At 41.8% G+C, this 19197-nt stretch overlaps 1 protein-coding gene across 2 annotated transcripts in view; it reads left to right on the plus strand.

Moving 5' to 3' along the window:
* Positions 1–11220, plus strand: part of DNAJB6 (DnaJ heat shock protein family (Hsp40) member B6) — a 67132-nt gene extending 55912 nt beyond the window's left edge. Inside the window, exons 9-10 of one of the 2 annotated variants that reach the window (XM_069859310.1) lie at positions 976–1182; positions 9607–11220. In XM_069859310.1, coding sequence (XP_069715411.1) covers positions 976–1182; positions 9607–9689 — 290 coding nt within the window. In that variant the 3' untranslated portion in view covers positions 9690–11220. Of the gene's footprint in view, positions 1–975; positions 7523–9606 lie in introns of those variants that run through there. The other variant, XM_069859309.1, reaches the window with a different exon arrangement.
* Positions 11221–19197: the final 7977 nt, after the last annotated feature.

A 19197-nucleotide genomic window follows, 5' to 3' on the forward strand; every position in this document is an offset into this window, starting at 1 on the left:
ACACCACTTTTGATGCAAATAAAATGACGCTGTATTTCATCAGCTCTATTAAAAGTACTCAAGTAATTGAATTAATGAAACTTTAAGGAGTCTTTAAGAGACAAATGTGGTATACGCCTTTCTTCTCACTCTTTATTTTGTTTTTTCTTCTTATTTTCCCTGTTGAATGTCTTTGGTTGGCTTCTTTACTTGTTATCTTACTGTTTGCTTTTCAATGTGTGGTTTTACTGGTTTTTCTTTGTGTTACAGTAGCTAAATTCTCTACTTTGCAGCATTGGTACTGTTACAGCTTCTGCAGCAAAGGAAAGTGTCATCTGGAAATAGCATGAGTATGACTGGAATACCTCATCTTCCATATTAATTCTTGCAGACATTGGGATTTTAATTCCATTGTGTTCATTCACCTTTGCTGTGCATGCCTGTGTTGCCACTTGGACTGTGCTTTACATATTCAACCCCATTTCCTATCTTCATGTGATCTTTCATGCTTCTCTACCATCCTTCCAGCTGTGGATGTCCAAAATCAAGCCCCTCTGAACCCATGTTGGCTTTGTTTTTCTCCCTTGTCCCTGTAGCCAGCTTGAATATTTCTCCCTCCTTTCCCTATAGCTTGTCCTAGGCAAACTGTCCAGGTGAGGTGGGATGAGGTGACATGCTCTGCGAAGGACAAATATTGTCCAGGGCCATGTGCTCATCTCACAGACTATACCTTTTGGGAAAAAGAAAACAGTGGCACCAGAGTTGTCCTATCCAGCTGACTTCTTTGGGTGGCTCCAGTGTGGTGAGAGGCTATCGATGGAGCTTTCTTCTCCAGACACTCCCTGATCTGTAGATAGACAGGGATATCTGAGAGCTAACCACAGCCAAGGCAGTAGTTTAGTGACACTCAATTTCCAGCCAAGTTTTGAGTTTTTTTCCAGGCAAATTGTAAGCATTTTGGGTGCAGCCGACTTATCTCGCACTTTGCTTTTTCAGGTAAGCCAGATGAAGAAGCCTTTGCCGAGGAGTGTAGACGGAGAGGACAACATGCCCTGCCTTCCCAGCCAACCAACCCTCGCCTGCTGAAGTCTCACAAGCCTTCCAGTTCCCCCAGATATGCCTATCATTATAATAGCGATGAGGTGGAAGAACAAGATAGAAGCCGGGTTACAAGCAGCTTGGAGACCCCATTTTATTTATCAGGTGTGCACAAGCATGTTGATGAGAAATGCGCAGAAAAACAACCATCAGCTAGTCAAAAGGAAAAACCAAAAAGCCGAGCAACAGTTTGCTGCTGTGTATTGACTTAATGTTAGCTCCCTGGTAGATAATAAATGGCAGACTGTGTGCCTTCACCCTGCATTAGCTCTGCTCTTCAATTTAATCTAGTCTAGATTCACAAACGCCCTGGGATATTCAAGGATCCAGGGCAAATATTGTTATGCTGCTGAAGTACCTATGCTCTTTGTTCTTAAAAGTGAGGCCTTTTAGAGATTAAGTAATCACAATAGTTTGCACATTCATTTATTTAAATTGTGCTTGGCTTCCTTGCCGAAGGAGAAGTTCAGCAACTTGGTATTATTTCTGGAAGCTGTAATTTTAGGCACCTGCTTCTAACAGAGAGGGCTGAGACTGTTCAGGTGGGTGCAGAAGCATGGTGATTGTCCTGGTTATTTTTGGAAGTAATTAGTCCTTTGATATATTTCCTGTAATTTTCAGCAATGTAGTCCAGAGGCTATCTTGAACAACAGAGTACTGATAACTACTTGATTTAATTTGAATGTGGTCAAAGATCATCCAGGACTGCCAGGACAGTTTTTTCTGAAAGAGGAAGATGCTTTTCTACTTCAATGCCCAAGCCAAGGGCCCTTCTCAGTAGTGCTGAATTAGGTGAAGTGCTGGGAAGTCCAAGCACATGAGGCTTCTCAGCATTAACACAGTGCATAAAAAACATGCACTCTACCCCAAAACTTGTGCTCTTCTACTCCCAGTGCTGTACCAACTTCTACTGCATTTATCAGCCTTTAAATCTAACACTACCTTCTGATATCAGGTGGGATGACAGCTTGAAAACGTACAAACAGTCAGAAAAATGTCCTGCTTATCTTGTTGCTGGGAATTTTGTCTAAATCCCAAATCTTTTCTTAAAAAAAAAAAAAAAAGCAAAACCAAACTCTAAAAATTTCTCTACAGGAGCCTGAATGCTGAATGTAACCTCTGGGCTTGATGTCCCATGTAAGAGTTAGAGGTTGTCCCCCCTGTGTCTGTCGTCAGCAAAACAAATCCTTGGCTCTGCATTTAGAGACTTGAAGTTCTCCTGCAGTCATATCAATACTTTGTAATCATTTCCAAAGAGCATCTGAGTTTTACATGCACCTTGCAATTTTTGGAGCAATTTTAAGATTGCTTAGGACTCTTTGCTGTGAATCTATATGTGCTCCAAGACGCACAAGTCTGCAATTAAAGTGAATTTCCAAAAGTATTTGTGCAATCACAAAGTCCTGTCTTCTACTCGTAGATTGTGACTCACAGTAAAAGATTCAGGGTGAAAATTTGATTGCAGTAAGATTTTATTGTTGCTTTAATTATTTTGCCTACTGTTCCTCTGATGGACAGGGTTGCTGAAGGACTGGTCGAGTCAGTCATAAAAACTTATGTGAGTGTCTTAATCCCTCCCTGGGAAGTTTGTGCACGAGCCCTTCCCAATAATGCCATTTTCCTCCATGGATGTTCACCTTTGCTGACTGCCTTGCCCAGCAAGCAGGCCTCACCAGTGCAGCTCTGTAATTATATAGACCACTTACTTGCTCCCGCTTGGCTTCTCATTGATCACTGCAACAGCTGCCGTGCTTACACGGGCCAGCGTTGGAAAAGAATAGCATCTCTTTCTGCCTTGGTTCAAAGCCCACTCAATTCAGTGGAAAATAGTTAAGTTGAATAGCCTCAAACCGGGCACCATTCCACCTTGAATTGGATGGTTTTGCTACTGCTGGTGTGTGGCGCTTGGCAGTGAGATTGAGTGGCAGTTTTAGACTTTGCCTCAGTTAGAGCACCTCAAGCAAATCCTCAGTCATTAATGATTCACCTGCAGTGGTTTTCTTTTTCCCAGCTCTAAGAGCAGGAATATTTTAGTTTTTAAGTCTGTAGCAAATTTAAATGAAGGAGAAGGGGATAGGTTTCATCTTGACTATATGCTGGAAGTGGCCATCTCTTGGTAGTGACCAAGGAGAAAGGCTGGCTGGCATTTAGGCTGGTAACCGATAACCAGAAGTGACATGAATCCTCTCCCTAGTCAGGATTTCCAGTCATTACAGTGAGTATTTAATAGAAAAATAACTAGAGTTAAATTTGTTTCTTCATCTAACATTGACACTTTGTGTTTTAGTAGAGGTTGCTCTGGGTTTCATAGTGTTCCTGGTTTTGTAATGGCCTTTTAGAATAAAACATCACCTCTTTTGCTCTGAAGTCACTGCGTATCCCAAACAGTTCTCTACCTACAAACAAGGAATTTGTTAATAAGAATTCAGATACTGCAAGCAATGTGCTCCCTGATCGTGTGATGTATGGCTACCTGGTGGTATCCAAGCTGTGTCAAAGTGGTACTAATGCAAGCAGAGACCTGGAGGTTGCAGCCATTAGTGGTAGAGGTAATGGTAACTACTCCTAAAAGACTACTCTGAATCTGAGAGTTTTGACCTTTATCTGGCAAGAATGTTTGAAATGTTAAGTTATTAAAATACTGAAAAATACATGATACAAAAGATCATTATTTGCAAGATAATATTGCAAGGTTTGCTCTTCCTTTGGAATGAAATAGCTTGCATTAACCTAAAACTTACAACATTAATAATTCATTTTTGCTGCATTTTCATCCACTGGCATCCCTGAAGAAGAAACCACTTTAAAAGAACTAGCTTAACTAATCTTGATTATTTTCTGGCATGGATTCCTCTTCTGGAAAGCTGAGCTGTTTGTACTATAATTTATCTTTAATGCAGTCTCTGTTCTTTTTACCAACATACAGTTCTTGAATTACACTTTACTAACTAGTAATATCAATATGCTTGGTTATCCAAGCTAATTACTTTATAATTCCCTCACGTGCTTGTATTTGGGCATATAATGGAATGAGAAAGGAAGGAAAAGCCACTGTTTTCTGTGGAAATCTAATATGTGTGGAATGCTGGGGGTGTGGAGATGGGAGGGAGTTCATTCTCCTTTGTCCACATTCCCTGGCTGTAACTGTGTGCAAGTGGGACAGGGTAACAGCTGTACTCTGCTGCGGGCAGAGTGGGAGGATTGGTTGGTGGGTTTGGAGGCTGGCTGGTAGCTCCCTGGCTTAGCCAGAGCTGCATTCGCGCATGGTTTTTTGGCTGCTACTACAAGAGCATCCTGCTACCCATTTGCTTCACGTAGAAGATGCCTGGGTTGCACATGGAAGGGCTTCCAAGGTTGCATAGCCTTGCAAGCTTTTGCTTGCCATGTGGGAGTAAAACTTTGGACTCTGTTCAGTAATAGTATTACCTTCATTGATATCAGGCAAGCAGGTTGTATCTGGCTTAGTATGTTCTTGTAACAATTCTAGGCAGAATTGGTAATGAAACTAGTATTGTGAGGAAGCATGAAGGAAGGCTCCCGTAAGTTGCTAAAGCTTTTCAGTCCCCTAATGCATCAAAGTTGGAATTACATCACTGGGCCGGCCAGTGAAACTGGAGAACTCACCCCTTGGATTTAACAGTGTGGATAATTGAATAGTGGAGCCACATACCTAGACAGGGTGGGATGTTTTGTCACCTCAGGTTTTTACGTAAAGGTGGTTTGTCTCTCAGTGATGCTCTGTGACATGGGCAGGAGCTGTGGATTCAGTGAGAGAATTAGTAGGTCAAATCACGGTGTGTGTTGGGCAGTGGCTCAGGCTGAAAGGAGGGGGTGTGAAAGTGTAGTGTAAAGCTGTAATTGTAAATTGAGTCACATACATGAAATTATACCGAAGTTGTGATCTGGGATGAATTTTTCTAATGGCATATGCAAATGTGATCAGTCACATTTGCTGCAACTCAGAAGTAAACTAGCTGCCTTTGATGTTATTATTTATTGTTTTGACTACAGAGATATTTCTAAGAGTAGAAAATTAGAAAGCACACCACAGAACCCAACTTGCAGATGTCCCACTGCCCTCTTAGAACTCTGTGTGCGTGTTGGAGCCCTGACTGCTTTCATCATTTGAAGGAGGGAAGAAGAATGGCCACAGTCTTAGCAAAAAGTTAGTAGCTCATGAAAACTATATTTTCTGGGGCTTAAGCAGAAAGCATGAATCCCTCCCATCCACAACCTCAGTGCTTCAGAGCCTGAAAGTGGAAAGAGGGTCCTCCAAACTCTTCACTTTTGCAGGAGATCTGTAAAAATCAGGCCATGGCCTTTATTACTGCCTTGTGTGGGTTGAGAAACAGCAATGCTGCATGTTAATTGTCAATTGTGACTGAATGCTTTGTTTCCAGACTCCTACGCTCTCCTGTGCTGGCAGAAGGAAGGTGGAGCAGACCCATGGCTGCTCTCTGCATCCCTGTAGAGCAGGCAGATGTCAGGCAGGGCAGGAAGAAGTAGGATACCACAAATGGGTTGGGTAGGAGTGTTTTCCCCAGGACACTTGTCCCTTTGGATCAGTCACTCAACGTGCATGTCTCCTTTGCAGTTGCCACCCAAGAATGTGACAAGCTTCATAGTCAGTGACTGAAGAAACCTGTGACTTTGCGGGGGGGGTGCAGATGGCAGAGAAGTAGAAAACCAGAAGGAAAGACCATCTGGGACAGAGCAGAGAGGCTTCCTGATTTGTTTTGGTCCTTGCTGAGTGGTTAAGGGAGTTGCTACTAAGTGTTACTGGAAGTTGGTTTCAGCCATTAGATGCCTGATGAAAGCCGGAGTAGCTTCTGTGCTCTTAATGATTCTGAGAGTGGAAGAGAAGAGGGTAAAATAGAAAGAGTGGGTCAGCAGATGCTGTTTGTTCTAGACAAGAATTATGCAGTTTGTAAACCAGGTGTAATTCCAAATGGTGTGAATTCTTGCTTTCTCCACCTCTGCGCCTGAAAACTGATAAAAGCAAGAACATACCAAGTTTGCGCAATATCTATTTGTGCTTGAGTCAATCTGTTTTCCAGATGTCAAAACTTGGGGAAGCTCTCAGCAGCTTATCCTCCCTTCACCCTGAAATGCATTTCTAGAGTTTAGATGGCTAACAATTGCTTCTAAGGGTGGAAAATTGAAAAGCCCTTCTCCAAGGCTGGAACTGTTTGGCTGAAGCCAGCTCATCCAGGCACTAACTATGGAAAGTTTCTATGACTGCTTTATGATGCTAGCAACTCACCAGGACATAGGTTCACTGCAAATTATTCAAATGCCAATGGGGCCATAGCTTTCTAATTCAGATTCTTTTTTCTCTCATGACTCTGTGGCTAGTCTTGTAACCAAAGCAGCTAAATAAGCTTTTAATTTGTGCTGATTGAAGTACTCAAGTGAAGTAAGCAACAAAGGGTTGAATCTTTAGTGTGCATTTTTAATTTTTGTTAGAAGCTGCTTCACTTCTATTAGTTTTTTTGGGTGGTCATGGAATCATACAATGGTTTGCATTGGACGGGACCTTAAAGACTGTCTAGTTCCAACCCCCCTGCCATGGGCAGGGACACCTTCCACTGGATCAGGTTGCTGAAAGCCTCACCCAACCTGCCCTTGAACACCTCAACGGATGCGGCATTCACAGCTTCCCTGGGCAACCTGTGCCAGAGCCTCACCACCCTCAAAGTAAACATTTCTTCCTAATATCTAATCTAAATCTAATCTTTTTCAGTTTAGAGCCATTACCCCTTGGTCTATCCCTACATGACCTTGTAAAAAGTCCCTTTCCAGCTTTCCTGTAGGCCTTCTCTAGGTACTGAAAGGCTGCTGTAAGGTATCCCTGGAGCCTTCTCTTCTTTCTTCAGGCTGAACAACCCCAATTCTCTCAGCTTTTCTTCACAGGAGAGGTGTTCCAGCCTCCTGACCATCATAGTGGCCCTCCTCTGAACTTGCTTCAGCAGGTCCACGTCCTGTTATCACCCAGCATAGCATCATTGGAGCTATCAGACTGACAGAGTTTGACCTATCCTTTCTTCTTAGGTGGGGACAGAAAAGGAAATCATCAAGAGTGAAATTATATTGCACAGCAGGCTTGAAACAGAAAAGACCTGGCAATTTTCTCTTGAGTAATACTCTGTATTCATGCGTTATCTCCTACTTTGGCCAATCTGTTTCTGTGTGTCAGTGATAACACTTGAAAGATTTCCACTTTTCACCCTTATCATTCCAGAGGCTGGTAGGAGACCATGTTGTCAAATGCCTAAATATCCTCATACCACATTATTTTATCATTTGAGTTGTTTCATTTATAAGACAGTGAATTATGTGGCATTCATTTCAAGTCATAATTTACATTGACTCACAGTTTTTTTAAGGAAGAGTTGCTAGAACTGCTTTCAAAATTTCAAACATTTGAAGAAAATGGACTGTAGCAGAGAAAAAAAAAAGTATTATGTTTTAAAATAGCAATATCAAATGAAATCATACCTGGATGTGGAAGCCTTTTAGAAATACTGGCAGTGTTTTGAGAATGAAAAATGAGAAAATTATGAAGCTAATAACCTATTAGGGTTTAATGATCCTTTCCCAAATATCTGTGTTAATGTTTCATAGTTATTACATGAACTAGTTCTGATCAGCTGATATGATGCTGTTTTTCCCTCCAGTAAAGGAAAGAATCCTTTGAATAACACCCCTTGGATGACTGATTCTCAAGAGTCAGCATGTCTCTTCTGCCACCACTGGCTTCTGTGAGAAAGTGAGGAGATACTTGAGCCCTTCTGAGATGTGTGCCTTACAGCAGTAAATTATTGCCAAGGGATCCTATTTTTGACAATATATAGGTGACCGAGGGACTGACATTGAAGTAAACTTTGTGGATGGAGCTCTCAGTTAGGAGAGGTTCCTGCAGTGTCCCTGGGGACAGGACTGTTGCTTAGGTGGGTGGCAGGGTTGGGGGCAAGCAGCATCATTTGCAATTCTGCAAAGCACTGCCAGTTTTTCTCTTTCTTAAACAATAAAACTGGTTTCCATTCTTACTTTGCACAGGCTAATCGCTTATGGCACAATTTCTAAATAAATATCCTGCTTCTTGACTCAGATAATTGCAAAAGATGAAGTCATGCTGTTGATACAGCGTAGGAGCTAGAATGATAACCTAGGAAGTTCCTCTTTGCTACAAGGGAGTATATTTGCATTAACGCACAAACTTTTGATAGTGTCTCAGGTGATTTTAGCCAAAGGACTAGCTATCTTGTTTTCCCCAGGTCTTAAACCAAAGAACTGCAGTTCTGCTGTGGGCACAACCTTAATTGCACTTGGGAGGATCTCTGATTCGGAGCACGCTTCAGCCACCGCGTGGCTTCAGACTCCTCTGGCCTCCCACCACTTCCTTTTCCCACCTCGATTTTGCTATTGGTGCTAAATTGATCGAGAACCAGGTGCAATGGTGACACGGCTTCCTCAGGGTCATTTCTGTCTGCCTCCAGACAAAGTGAGGGAAAAGAATGAGATTTTCAGACAGGCAGAACTATGCCCTTCCTGGGCCATTCCTCTGACTCCCAGCTCTGCCTCTCAGCTGGCTTGCAGGGGCTCCTCTGCTCCATGCTGGCCCTGTTCACTGGGCAGTGTTGATTCCTGGTGACAGAGCACTACTGAGCAAAAAGATCCCTCCAGCTATCTCAAAGCATCACAGAATGATTATCTGAGGAAAGCATTTGCTTGCTTTGAGTTTAGATTTCTAAGCACACTTGAGTAGATGCAGTATTGGCTCTGCATAGTTTGCTGCCCTAGCAAATCTGATAGCAAGTTGCATATTACTGCAAGTTTGGAGGAAATGGTGTGATGCAGAGCAAGAACTGATTTTTGTGCACCTATGTGAGGGGGGGAAATACATTGGGATGATATCATGTGGCTGGAAGCTTGTGCCTACTGAACCTGTAGCAAGTAGTTGTTGCTTGAACTTAATGCTTCCATGCACCATTAGAACTGCAATAGGATATAACCTGTGGTGCATAGTTAAGCAGGAGCAGGCTGATGACCTGCAGATAAAATGCATATTGGTGAACACTGAGCAAGTTCTTATTTACTCAGGATTCTCAGCATTCCATAGTCTTAAAATGGAAATACAAATATTGGTAACTCTGACTACTATGAGCAGGAAACGCCACTACTTGAATAGCTCCTGTTGTATAAGTCTTATTTATTGCTCCTGTTCTGAAGATTATTCTGGTTTTGCATGTGCTTTAATTTTGAAGCTTTTCCTGAATGGCTTTGAGTCTTTTGAAAGTTCTCCAGAGCTTTTCAGACTTCGAAGACTGATATTGGTTTTCTTTCTATACTGTGTAAGGGATAGGGTAGAACTGGGGTTATAGTAGAATCGATCGTTTAAAAGAAGACATTAGATAAGCCAGATCTTTTCTTTAAGTTTCCTTAAACCATTCAGAAAACGTGAGCTTTTGCTAGAGGGAAAAGTCCGTGAATGCTGTGAATAGTGTTTTACAAGCCATGTTTCCTCAGGACACAAAGAAGGCAGCAAGAGGAGGAAGCAGAAGCAGAGAGAGGAACAGAAGAAGAAGAAGTCAACCAAAGGGAGTTACTAAAATGGACTTCTCTGCTATGCCAATGCCTTTATAATAATGACAACTTAATGTTACATTTGAGCACACCTCTTTTGTGTATCTTTTTTGATTGTTCACACAGCTAGCAAGGAAGTGACTCATATTTAAAACTGTACTAAATTGCACTATGTTATTCTTTTTAGTTTCTCTGAGTGGCTTTCTTGCCAGTCGGGTTAGGGGATTTGGACAAGGCCGATCTTGGTTAGAAAAGTGTTACGTTCGAAGATTGGAAGGTGTTACAGAATTCTTAACCTCTTCCTTCCCTGGGACTAAAACAACTCTAGTCTAGTGTTTGTTTATTTGTCTTTTAGGATCTAAGGGGTTGTGCAAATGCCTGTTTGTTTGGTCACTCTAGCATCAACATCAGGTGTGTTGAAAGAAGAGTTCTATTCACTCATGTCATTGGTGATGGGATTGAGATGTGAGCTCTTATAGGGTAATTTGTGCAAGATTAATAAATGACTTTTATGGTTGTTTTTTTTTTCCCAAGTTGGGCAGCAAAGGTTTGTCCCTGCTATTAAAATATTTCTTCATTTTAAATTGTATCATGAAGTTATATCCTCTGATTTTAAGAAACTTAGTGCACTGATGGTCTCCTGTAAGCACTGCTACTGATTTCCTTAAGCATAGTTGACTCCCAATGAATCATTTAGTGAAATCATTCCTTATTTTAAAAGTTATTTTCAGAACCTAGAGACAAATGATCTAAGTGCTACTTTAAAACTGCTCTTTGTTTCTGCTGAGTAGGTTTTAGATAACAAACATTTATTTCAGCATCCGTATAAGATTTTATCAAGTTGTTTCTCCAAAGAACTTACACCTTTATGTATGAAAGCATTTTGCATCGGTTTCATTGCAGGATTGATTTTTTTTTTTTAGCTTGAAAAGATGTATTCAATTTAAAAGGAAAATGTATTTTTTGGCAAGATTACTTCCTTGCTTACCATACTTGTCTCATGTGCATGACACATTGCTTCTCTTAACCTTTTAGTTTGTACAGAGCCCTCCATTGCCTTTTACCTGCATGTTTCTTGTCAGTATGTTGCCTCCTCTTTTTAAACTCCAGGTAGGAGTTAGCAGCTTATGGTTTCATTTTGTGTTTTTCTTTGTCTTCCTCTTGCCAATACATTGTTGATGAAGCAGACTTAAACCTGGCAATATTGAAAGTCCACAGTTCTGGAGAAACTCACTCACCCTAATGTTTAAAAGATGTAGAAATGCACATAATGGTGTAAGGAAGAAGCTAAACAGAAAAATCGAGTCTGCATTCTAGCATGGTTTGATGTAATGAATTCTGGTGTCTCTGATATCTGAATGGTTTAGCTTCCAATGCTTACATTACCCAATGTAACCCTGTGCGAACATATAACCATACATGAACTCTGTTAGGGTATTTAAATTATGGTTAATATGAAATAAGACTGAGTACTGGTTTTCTGTCACTTAAGTACCACTTCTTTTTTTTTTTTGTGCAGTGTTACTAATATTTTAAAATAAAGAAAATTCTCCTTTATACTTTGTCCTCTTGCACTGTGCTGCAGACTACAGCTGGCCTCAGTTGTTCATGTTTATTTTTCATTACAGTTTGTGCTCAAAGCCTAAAGGGGAGAGTCTGCATTCACAAAACACCCAGAAGCATACCAAGCTTTTCCTTTTGCTAAATCCATGAACAAGTTGATACAGTCCCTGTGTCAAATGGCTGATACTGGAAAATAAGGGTTCTTTCTGTCTGGAAACATCACTGTAAGGAGCTTATACCTCAAACAGAGCTTGCATATTTGCCATGCAAGGAGCGTTCATCCTAGATAATAAACAAGTTTGAATCGCATCCCATTTACACTTTCTGTACTCTGGGAGAAGTTCTCTCCGGCACATATGCTGATTTTAAGCTACTAGTGCTTCTTATTTGTTGGAAAAATGGTATGTGCTTTGGAAAAAGAGGAGAGGTGTAGAAAGGGAGAGGTGGCAGCAGTGTAGGGCTGATCTCCCCAAGCTGTCCCTATCCTGTGAGCAGCCTCACATTATGGGACAGAGCAGCTCTGGATCAAGAATGTGCCTTGAAAAGCTAAAAGAGACTGGGATTTGATGCATAAATATTTTCTTGATTCTGATGCCTGTGTTATACTTGAAGGAGAATAGAGAAGTAATTACATAGGAGACATGAAGGTAGGCTCTAAATTAGTATGAAAGCCTGTCTTACCAAGAGCGTCCTTATCCCACTGGGAAGGTGCTGGCAAGCTTGAAGTTGAGTCCCTACGCCCTGTTTCCTGTGCAGAGAAACTCCTGGGAAACACAGAGGCCCCAGAGGAGGGAACCATGGGCATCATCTTTCCTATTACCACCTAGAATCTGCCCAAGCTTGCCCAGAAATTAAGAAATGTGGGCCCATGGCCATTGAACATAATTCCTTCCTTCAGCCTTATTATTTCTGGATTTTAGCTGAAAGGTGACAGCTTAACTGAGCACTGTGAAGCAGGGTTGTCAGCCTGGGTGTAGCGTCCTGCCCATGTGGCACCCTGGATGTGGTGCCACGTCTGCCACGTATGTATGAGCAGGCACATATATGAAGTCTTTGTATCCCAGTGCCTCCATCTGCCAAAGGTGAAGGCTGCATGATGATATGGTTACTTAAAGTATGTGTTGGGGTAGGAAAAATGCAGGTGGGTGTGAGATACCACAACTGATAACAGATGATACTGGCCCAAGACTGACTATGAATAAATGTATTGTGAAAGCTGGAGAAAGATTCCTGACCATCCTACAACACTTCTTGGAAGAGCAGAGGACAGAAACTGAGCGAACTTAAATACATACCTGATGTGATTTATAAAATGTATTGCAAAATAATTCTTTGCAGAGCAGATACCTAGGCTCAAATACCCAAAGTGTTTTTGATCACCTTTAACAAGAAAATTAAATTATTCTGTTAGAAAATGAACAGTGAGTTGAGTAACAGTATAATTAAAATGATACACTGAAAACAAAGTGGTTTTATCTTAAGATAGTGGGACACAATCGCAAACAAGCAAAATATGGACAGGTAAGTGTTCCTGCTCCTCACTTGAAAGCTGCCTCTATGAACATGGTTTCAGTTCAGTTCTTTCTCCACACCTTTTAGAGATGTGCACATTCTGCTCTTTGAACTAGGTTTGGCAACACTTTGAGACTAAATAAATGATCTCAGAGAGGGTAGGTGTCAAAATAAGTATGTATTTTCCAAGTTTTTGCTCAGTCTCTGCTCAGTGCTGCTCCCACCTCCATGGGCAGCTAGCAGACCTGTAAATCCTATTTCTACAGGTAACAAAACTCTCAGTTTTTGTTTGTCAGCTTAGCTGCCTTTACAAAGACTTGTTTTTTTCTCCAGATTTCAGAACTATCTCATGACACTTTGTATGTATTTGTTGAAATAACACGATGAAAAGATACTTCTGAAGAGAGTCAGCTATGTGGAAAACGTATAATAGTCACCAGGGAAGCACTAAACTGCATGTTCTCCCAGCCACATCTGAAATGTGTGACTTGCACCTACTTGTTCTTCAGGAATGTTCCTAGACGTGCCACCAAACTGGTGCCTATCAAGTAGTGGGATTAGCTTGTTGCTGTATTGAATGCCATTGTTTTATTCTGTCTCTACAGAAATGTATTCATTCTGTTTTTTCCCTTCATTTGGTTTGCAGTAGCACAGGATAGTTTATTCCTGGGATGCACAGGTTAGTCCTTCCTGCATTTCAGATCTGTTTTCTTCTTTCACGTGCAATCCTGCTCCTTTATGTCCAGACTTAGCTCACATTTTAGTGCTCGCTCATGTTATGTTGCCTGGGGACAACTCTACTCCCTTGTAACTCATATATTGATTGGGGGATAGTATGGTTACTCATGATTAGGTATATTTAATTCTTCTTTTCCTTATGAGCAGGTTGGAATCTGGTCTTAAAATACTTTTTATCACTATTTGCAAAAATTTACTTGTAATTTACCTCTAGCACTGAAAATGCTAGGCAAGTTAATTTTCCTCTCCACAGATGAGAATTAAAACAGGACGCTTAAATCCACCTGCATGTGTTCAATTTTAATAAATGTTATTGAAAAGTACGATTGGTTCAGCTGCCCTGTGTCAGCACACTTTGGTATCTCACAAGATTTTCTAGCCAAAAAAGATTAGGTGGGGTGTTGGGAAGTGTCAGGTTTATTAAGTACCTTGCTGGTGCCCTCTTAGCCACTGGCTGTTAACTGCTGACAGCAGGAGCAGCACTTCCAAAGTGGCTGAGGTGACCCAAGATGACCTTTCCACGCACAGGGTAAGCTACTCTGCTGCTGTCATCACAACAAGCAGAAACTACTCAAGTCCTTTGGCGCAACTTGAACTACATCACTGAATGTTCCAGACTTTCCTTCTGCCTCTTCCAGAAGACTTCGTGTTGTCACTGCAAGGCAGGCCCGAAAAGCATGAAGTGAGTACAAGAGGAAGGTCAAAACACATGCTGTCATTGTGAGTCTTAAATGCTTTGATTTCAGGGAAATGCCTCTGTGTCTGACTGGAAGTGATCACAGATTTTCTAGGATGTCTTCAGGGAGGGAACAGAACCTCACTGCACTGGCTGGATGTTTAATTGCATCTCTTCAATGCCTGTTTCCATTGGCATGCACATACACCTTTTTACTTAAACAGCATAGATAATTTTTTCCATGCCTTGTTTGGGAAGCGCTCATCCTTTAGTCAATGCAGAGTGGCTTGCTTGTTCTTTAGGCTGGTGGTGCTTGCAATTTAATCACGTCTTATGTTATGGCAGGCATTATTTTCACATTATCTCAGTATTAAGAATTACATTTGGGAAAATTTCTTTTGCTTTTTAAGTTAAAATTAGTTCCAGATTTTTAAGATGAAAGCTAACAGTGCAAAATATTAGTCCATTTCAAAGCCAGTAGGAAAATACACCTCTTAAATGTATTAGGTTAAAACTTAGAAAATATATGTTTCTGTATGATTTTTGGAGTCCCGATGTGTGACGTCTTTGGATGCTTTATTATGTTAAGCTAAGCATATGGCTACATGAGACCAAGAGACAGGTTTGAGCTCCTTTAAAAGACTGCACACTCAAAGCTGAGGAAGGGAAGGAGCTCTAAAGGAGATGTTAAGGAGAGTTAAGCTGACATTTCCCACGGTGCCTGGAAGGGATGCTCACCAAAGGTGCCTGACTTGATCCTGGCAGCAGATGCAAGCCACAACCTGCCATACTGGTAGTGTTGTGACAACATATGTTTTACTGCTTCAGGATTCCAGGTGAGGAGGTAACCAGAGCTAGAGCCTTCCCAGTGTTGTGAGTCATGCGTCATACCCATAAAAATGATCTGTCAGCTACCTGGCCAACTGTCCTGTCTTTGATAGTGACTAATGGTGGATGCTTAGGGAAGAGCACGGGAACAGGCTAAGCATGTAATTATACCTAACCAAAATGTTTTCCCAGCTGCAGCATTCTGTGGGTCAGAGGCTCCTGGATCTAGAAACGGTCTTTCTGTTACCCAGTATTTTTTTCCATTGATTTGTTCAATTGACTCTTTACCTTGAAAACTACTCAAGTCTCCATGTCCTATGGCTCAGGATTCCTCACCTAACTGTCGGGTAAAGAGATATCTTTAAACCTCTCTCCTACAAGCTTCTTTTGGTTTTCTCCCTTCCTCCCTCCTTACATTTGAACAGGCAGTCAACGCTACATCCTCATTCACCTTTCCCATGCCACTCATGATCTTATACATTTTGCTCATGTCAGCCTTTGGTTAATTTTTTTATGGCTCAAGACATCCAGCACATTGAACCCCTCCTCACAGCAATGCCATTTCCTACCTTTGCTCACCCTCTCAGTTATGATAGGAAAGCTCATTAAACAGCAGCTGTTGCTCAGCTCCATAAATTGTGATGACCGCTTGGAAGAGAATGACTAGGATTTTAGAAACTTGCTAATACCTTGTTATCATCATCTGACAAAAAGAGAAAAAGACCAAACAAAGCCCAGGATGCAGGAAGAGCAACCTCATGCTTGAAACCCTGCTCTCATGCCCTTAGTCTTGCTAGGCTTTCACAGGCTCTGGAATGAGAACGCATGAGCTCATGGCAGCGATGGTATCTACAGAGTGTGGTCCCACACACCTTCACCCTTCTTCCCACTCCCTCAGCCAAAATCTCGTCATGGGGCATTCCTTGGCAGCTGATGGGACGTAGACCTCCTGACTCAGGTGCAGCTCCTGCCACCACTTGTTGCTGCCACTCAGGCTGCAAAAATTAACTGTCTATAACTGCTTGGTTGACAGGATGGCAGCACATGGACTGTGGAGTAAGTGTTTTATTATAAGAAACACTTGGTGTTCCTAATGCCAGTTTTCCTGCTCCCATGGAAAACTGGCATTGACTGTTTGATCCCTGCCAACCAGAGAGATGAGTTTGGTAACTCTGGGAAGACACCTTGCTCCTGGTATGATACATCCCTGCAGGCAGTGCCTGGAGGTGTGAGCAGTGTGACTCCATGCATCCCTAATTTCTGCAGCACCTCCTGTGGCAGCACAACAGCTTTTCAACTTCCAATTCCTTTTTTTTTTTCTCTGATTATAGACATGATATTTCTCATCTGTAGCATTCTGGGCTGTGATTTCCTCTATTCCTCTCAACATCTTTTGTGCAGAGACCACTGTGTGCAAGTGTTCACTTACTGTGTTTTAGGGCCACCAATGCCATTTGGGAAATCTTAAGCAGCCATGGAGCTAGTTGAGGGGAAACATCAGTGGTGGTAGAGAGGACCCAGAGAGATGAGAGGGTGCCTGACATAAAACACTGAGTCTTAAAGTGCAAAGTCAAAACTGGCTCATTGATCTGACCTGCCAAGAGGTTGTGTCAGCATGTGTCAAAACTGAAGAATGTGTCTATCTCTGCAGTTCTGGTTCAGATCTAGCATCACTTTAAATATGATTTTTCCCAATAGGTTTTTGATCTGAGTGGAGACACAGGCTTGAGTGACACTAACCTCTGCTTGCTCTGCCTCTGCTCGCTGTGCCTCTGCTCCAGCAGATAGTCTTGCTGTGGTTTGTAGGATGTCCACCTTTCTGGGGTACACCTGAGCCTGTGGCCTCTTCTTTCTCAGCAGGATTCAGGTTTGGTGATGGCGGGTGGAATCAACAAAATTACTTTCCTTGGAACCACAGATTTTTCTATCATGAATACTTAGGAAAATATTATTCAGCTCATGCGTAATGCAGGTCTCAGGTTGCATTAGGGGATGGGATGTGATAGAACACGATGATAATGAGTCACCTCATATGTTTTATTATGATGTGTCAGCTGAGAAAGCTAGAGAGCTACCAACCCAATTATGAAGCAACCGCTGGTTCATGCAGAGATTACTAAGTTTTTCCTAGGCTAGTTAGCAGATAGGTTTAGGTCTGTGGCTTAGTGATGTTTTGTTTCAGTTGCCAATAATGACCTGCCTCAGAATCTGTTTTCGACCAAGAAAAGTCATCAGTCTCTTGTTAGCAAGGGTTAACCCTGTTCAAAAACTCAAGTCATTGGGAGAAGACTGACTGTCTTGACAGAGGGGAAAGGTTGCGAGATTGCCTTTATTTTAGGCCTGCTTTCTGCTGGGATTGGGTAGAAGAAGGTGATGATAACATCACTTGTGGTTGCTGTAGAACTGAGATTATGAAGGCATGATTTGAAAAGTCAGGAGAACAGGGACTGGCCCTGTACTTGCTGAATTTAATCTAGAGAGTGACAGATACCCAGACGTGGACAGAAAAAATTCAAAGGATTTTCCAGGTAGGTTTGTAATTTCCATTACTGATGCCTGTGCTGCTGGTGGTCATTAAGAAGAAGCACAGAGGACCCTTCAGGATGTCACACCAGCCCTGGGTATGAAATTGTGTCCGTGGCAAGTAAGTGATAGCATTGGCAGAGGCCAGTGGATCTTAGTCCCTCTCCACCACTAGTCTGATGAGATCTTCAGCCAACCGCTTTGCCTCCTGCTGAAGTGTGCATGGATTTGCCAAGGCTACACAAGCAAACAGCCACTCAGCTGGGAAGTCTGGAAGTGTCTGGTGTGTGAGATCTCTGTGGTGATGGTGGGTGAGGGTCATTTTTTGCAAAAGTCTGGGTAAATTTTGAGAATCATCATTTACATGTTCAGCTTTTGTTGCTGAGCTACTTATTTTGAGTATGTGTGGTCTCAGTAGCAGGGAGGCTGTAGTTTCTAGTCCCTCTCACTGGAGGTAGATTCAGGGCAGCTATATGTGTCATCTCTCCCACAGCTCTGGCCTCTCCTGACTGTGTTCCTGCCCCTTTAGACCTGCATCTCTCTGCAGCACAAAAAGCCAATTCAGTGAAATGCTCTGTAGCTTTCATTGTGTCAGAGAGAAGAGTAGGACCTTTCCTTTCATTTTCTTACTATGGTTGGTATTCCCATCCTCCAGGTGTTGGTCTCACAGCCCTCATTTGGGGACAAGATTTCTTAGCAGGGCTGTAAATGCTTCAGAGGAGGCATCTGTGGAGGGAAAGCTGAATAACGGAAATGTTAATAGACCTTTCATTACATGCCCGACACGTCATTACTTAACTTCTTTGCTTTAGTCTCCTGCTTTTATGGGCTTCCCCTCCTGCCACACCCTGATCAATAGCGTTCATCCTACTCAGTGAATAGGGTTGATATTGTTTTTATGGTGCAAAAATTACTGTTGCTTTGACTGGCTCCTATTACCAAGAGACACTGCTTGGCAGAAAGCAGTGAATCTTCCTATTATTTAGGAAATAAATGTGATTTATGGGAGCAGCAATCGATAGTGGTCTGTGTCTTTCTGTCAGAGTGCTTGCTTTTTTGAAATAAGGCTTTTACTTCTGGAGCATGAAGGCTGTTTGTCTAGTGCTGCAGAGCAATTATAATATAAAATTTAAATTGCAATTAACATTTTTTTTTTAAATATGATGATAAAGAAAATACCTGTTGTCTTTTTATGGGTTTATTGCCTATCCTAGAAATCAAATTTATCTGCAAATGACTCTGTCCTACAATGCTCTGCATAAGAGACCACATTTCTGCAGAATTACTGGTGAAAGAAGCCCTGTGTCCAAAAAGGTACATCTGCATGTTTGCTCAGGAAGGATGAACACTGAATATGCACCTATTACTGCTGCACGAAGAGCCAAAGACACAGGGCTCAAACTATTTCTCTTTATAGAACTGAGCTGCTCACAAAAATAGTTTATCAAGAGATTTTTGTTAAGGTATTTGGACAAAGATGAATATTCCCTTAGGAAGAAAGTACATCAGATGGGAAAAGTTGGATCATTAATTTTAAAAAGTCAATTTTCTGTCAGGTAAAGTTTTATTTTGGAGGTGTTTTACTATCCCTTTCTGCTAGACTTCTTGCTCTGCTTTGGGGCGGATTTCTCATTAAACTGAAGTGAACACCTGCAAGTTGTTTCTTTCTCTATAGAAATAAATGCACATGCCTA

The sequence above is a fragment of the Phaenicophaeus curvirostris genome, chromosome 6 (genome assembly GCF_032191515.1).
Source record: "Phaenicophaeus curvirostris isolate KB17595 chromosome 6, BPBGC_Pcur_1.0, whole genome shotgun sequence".
Taxonomy (NCBI): domain Eukaryota; kingdom Metazoa; phylum Chordata; class Aves; order Cuculiformes; family Cuculidae; genus Phaenicophaeus; species Phaenicophaeus curvirostris.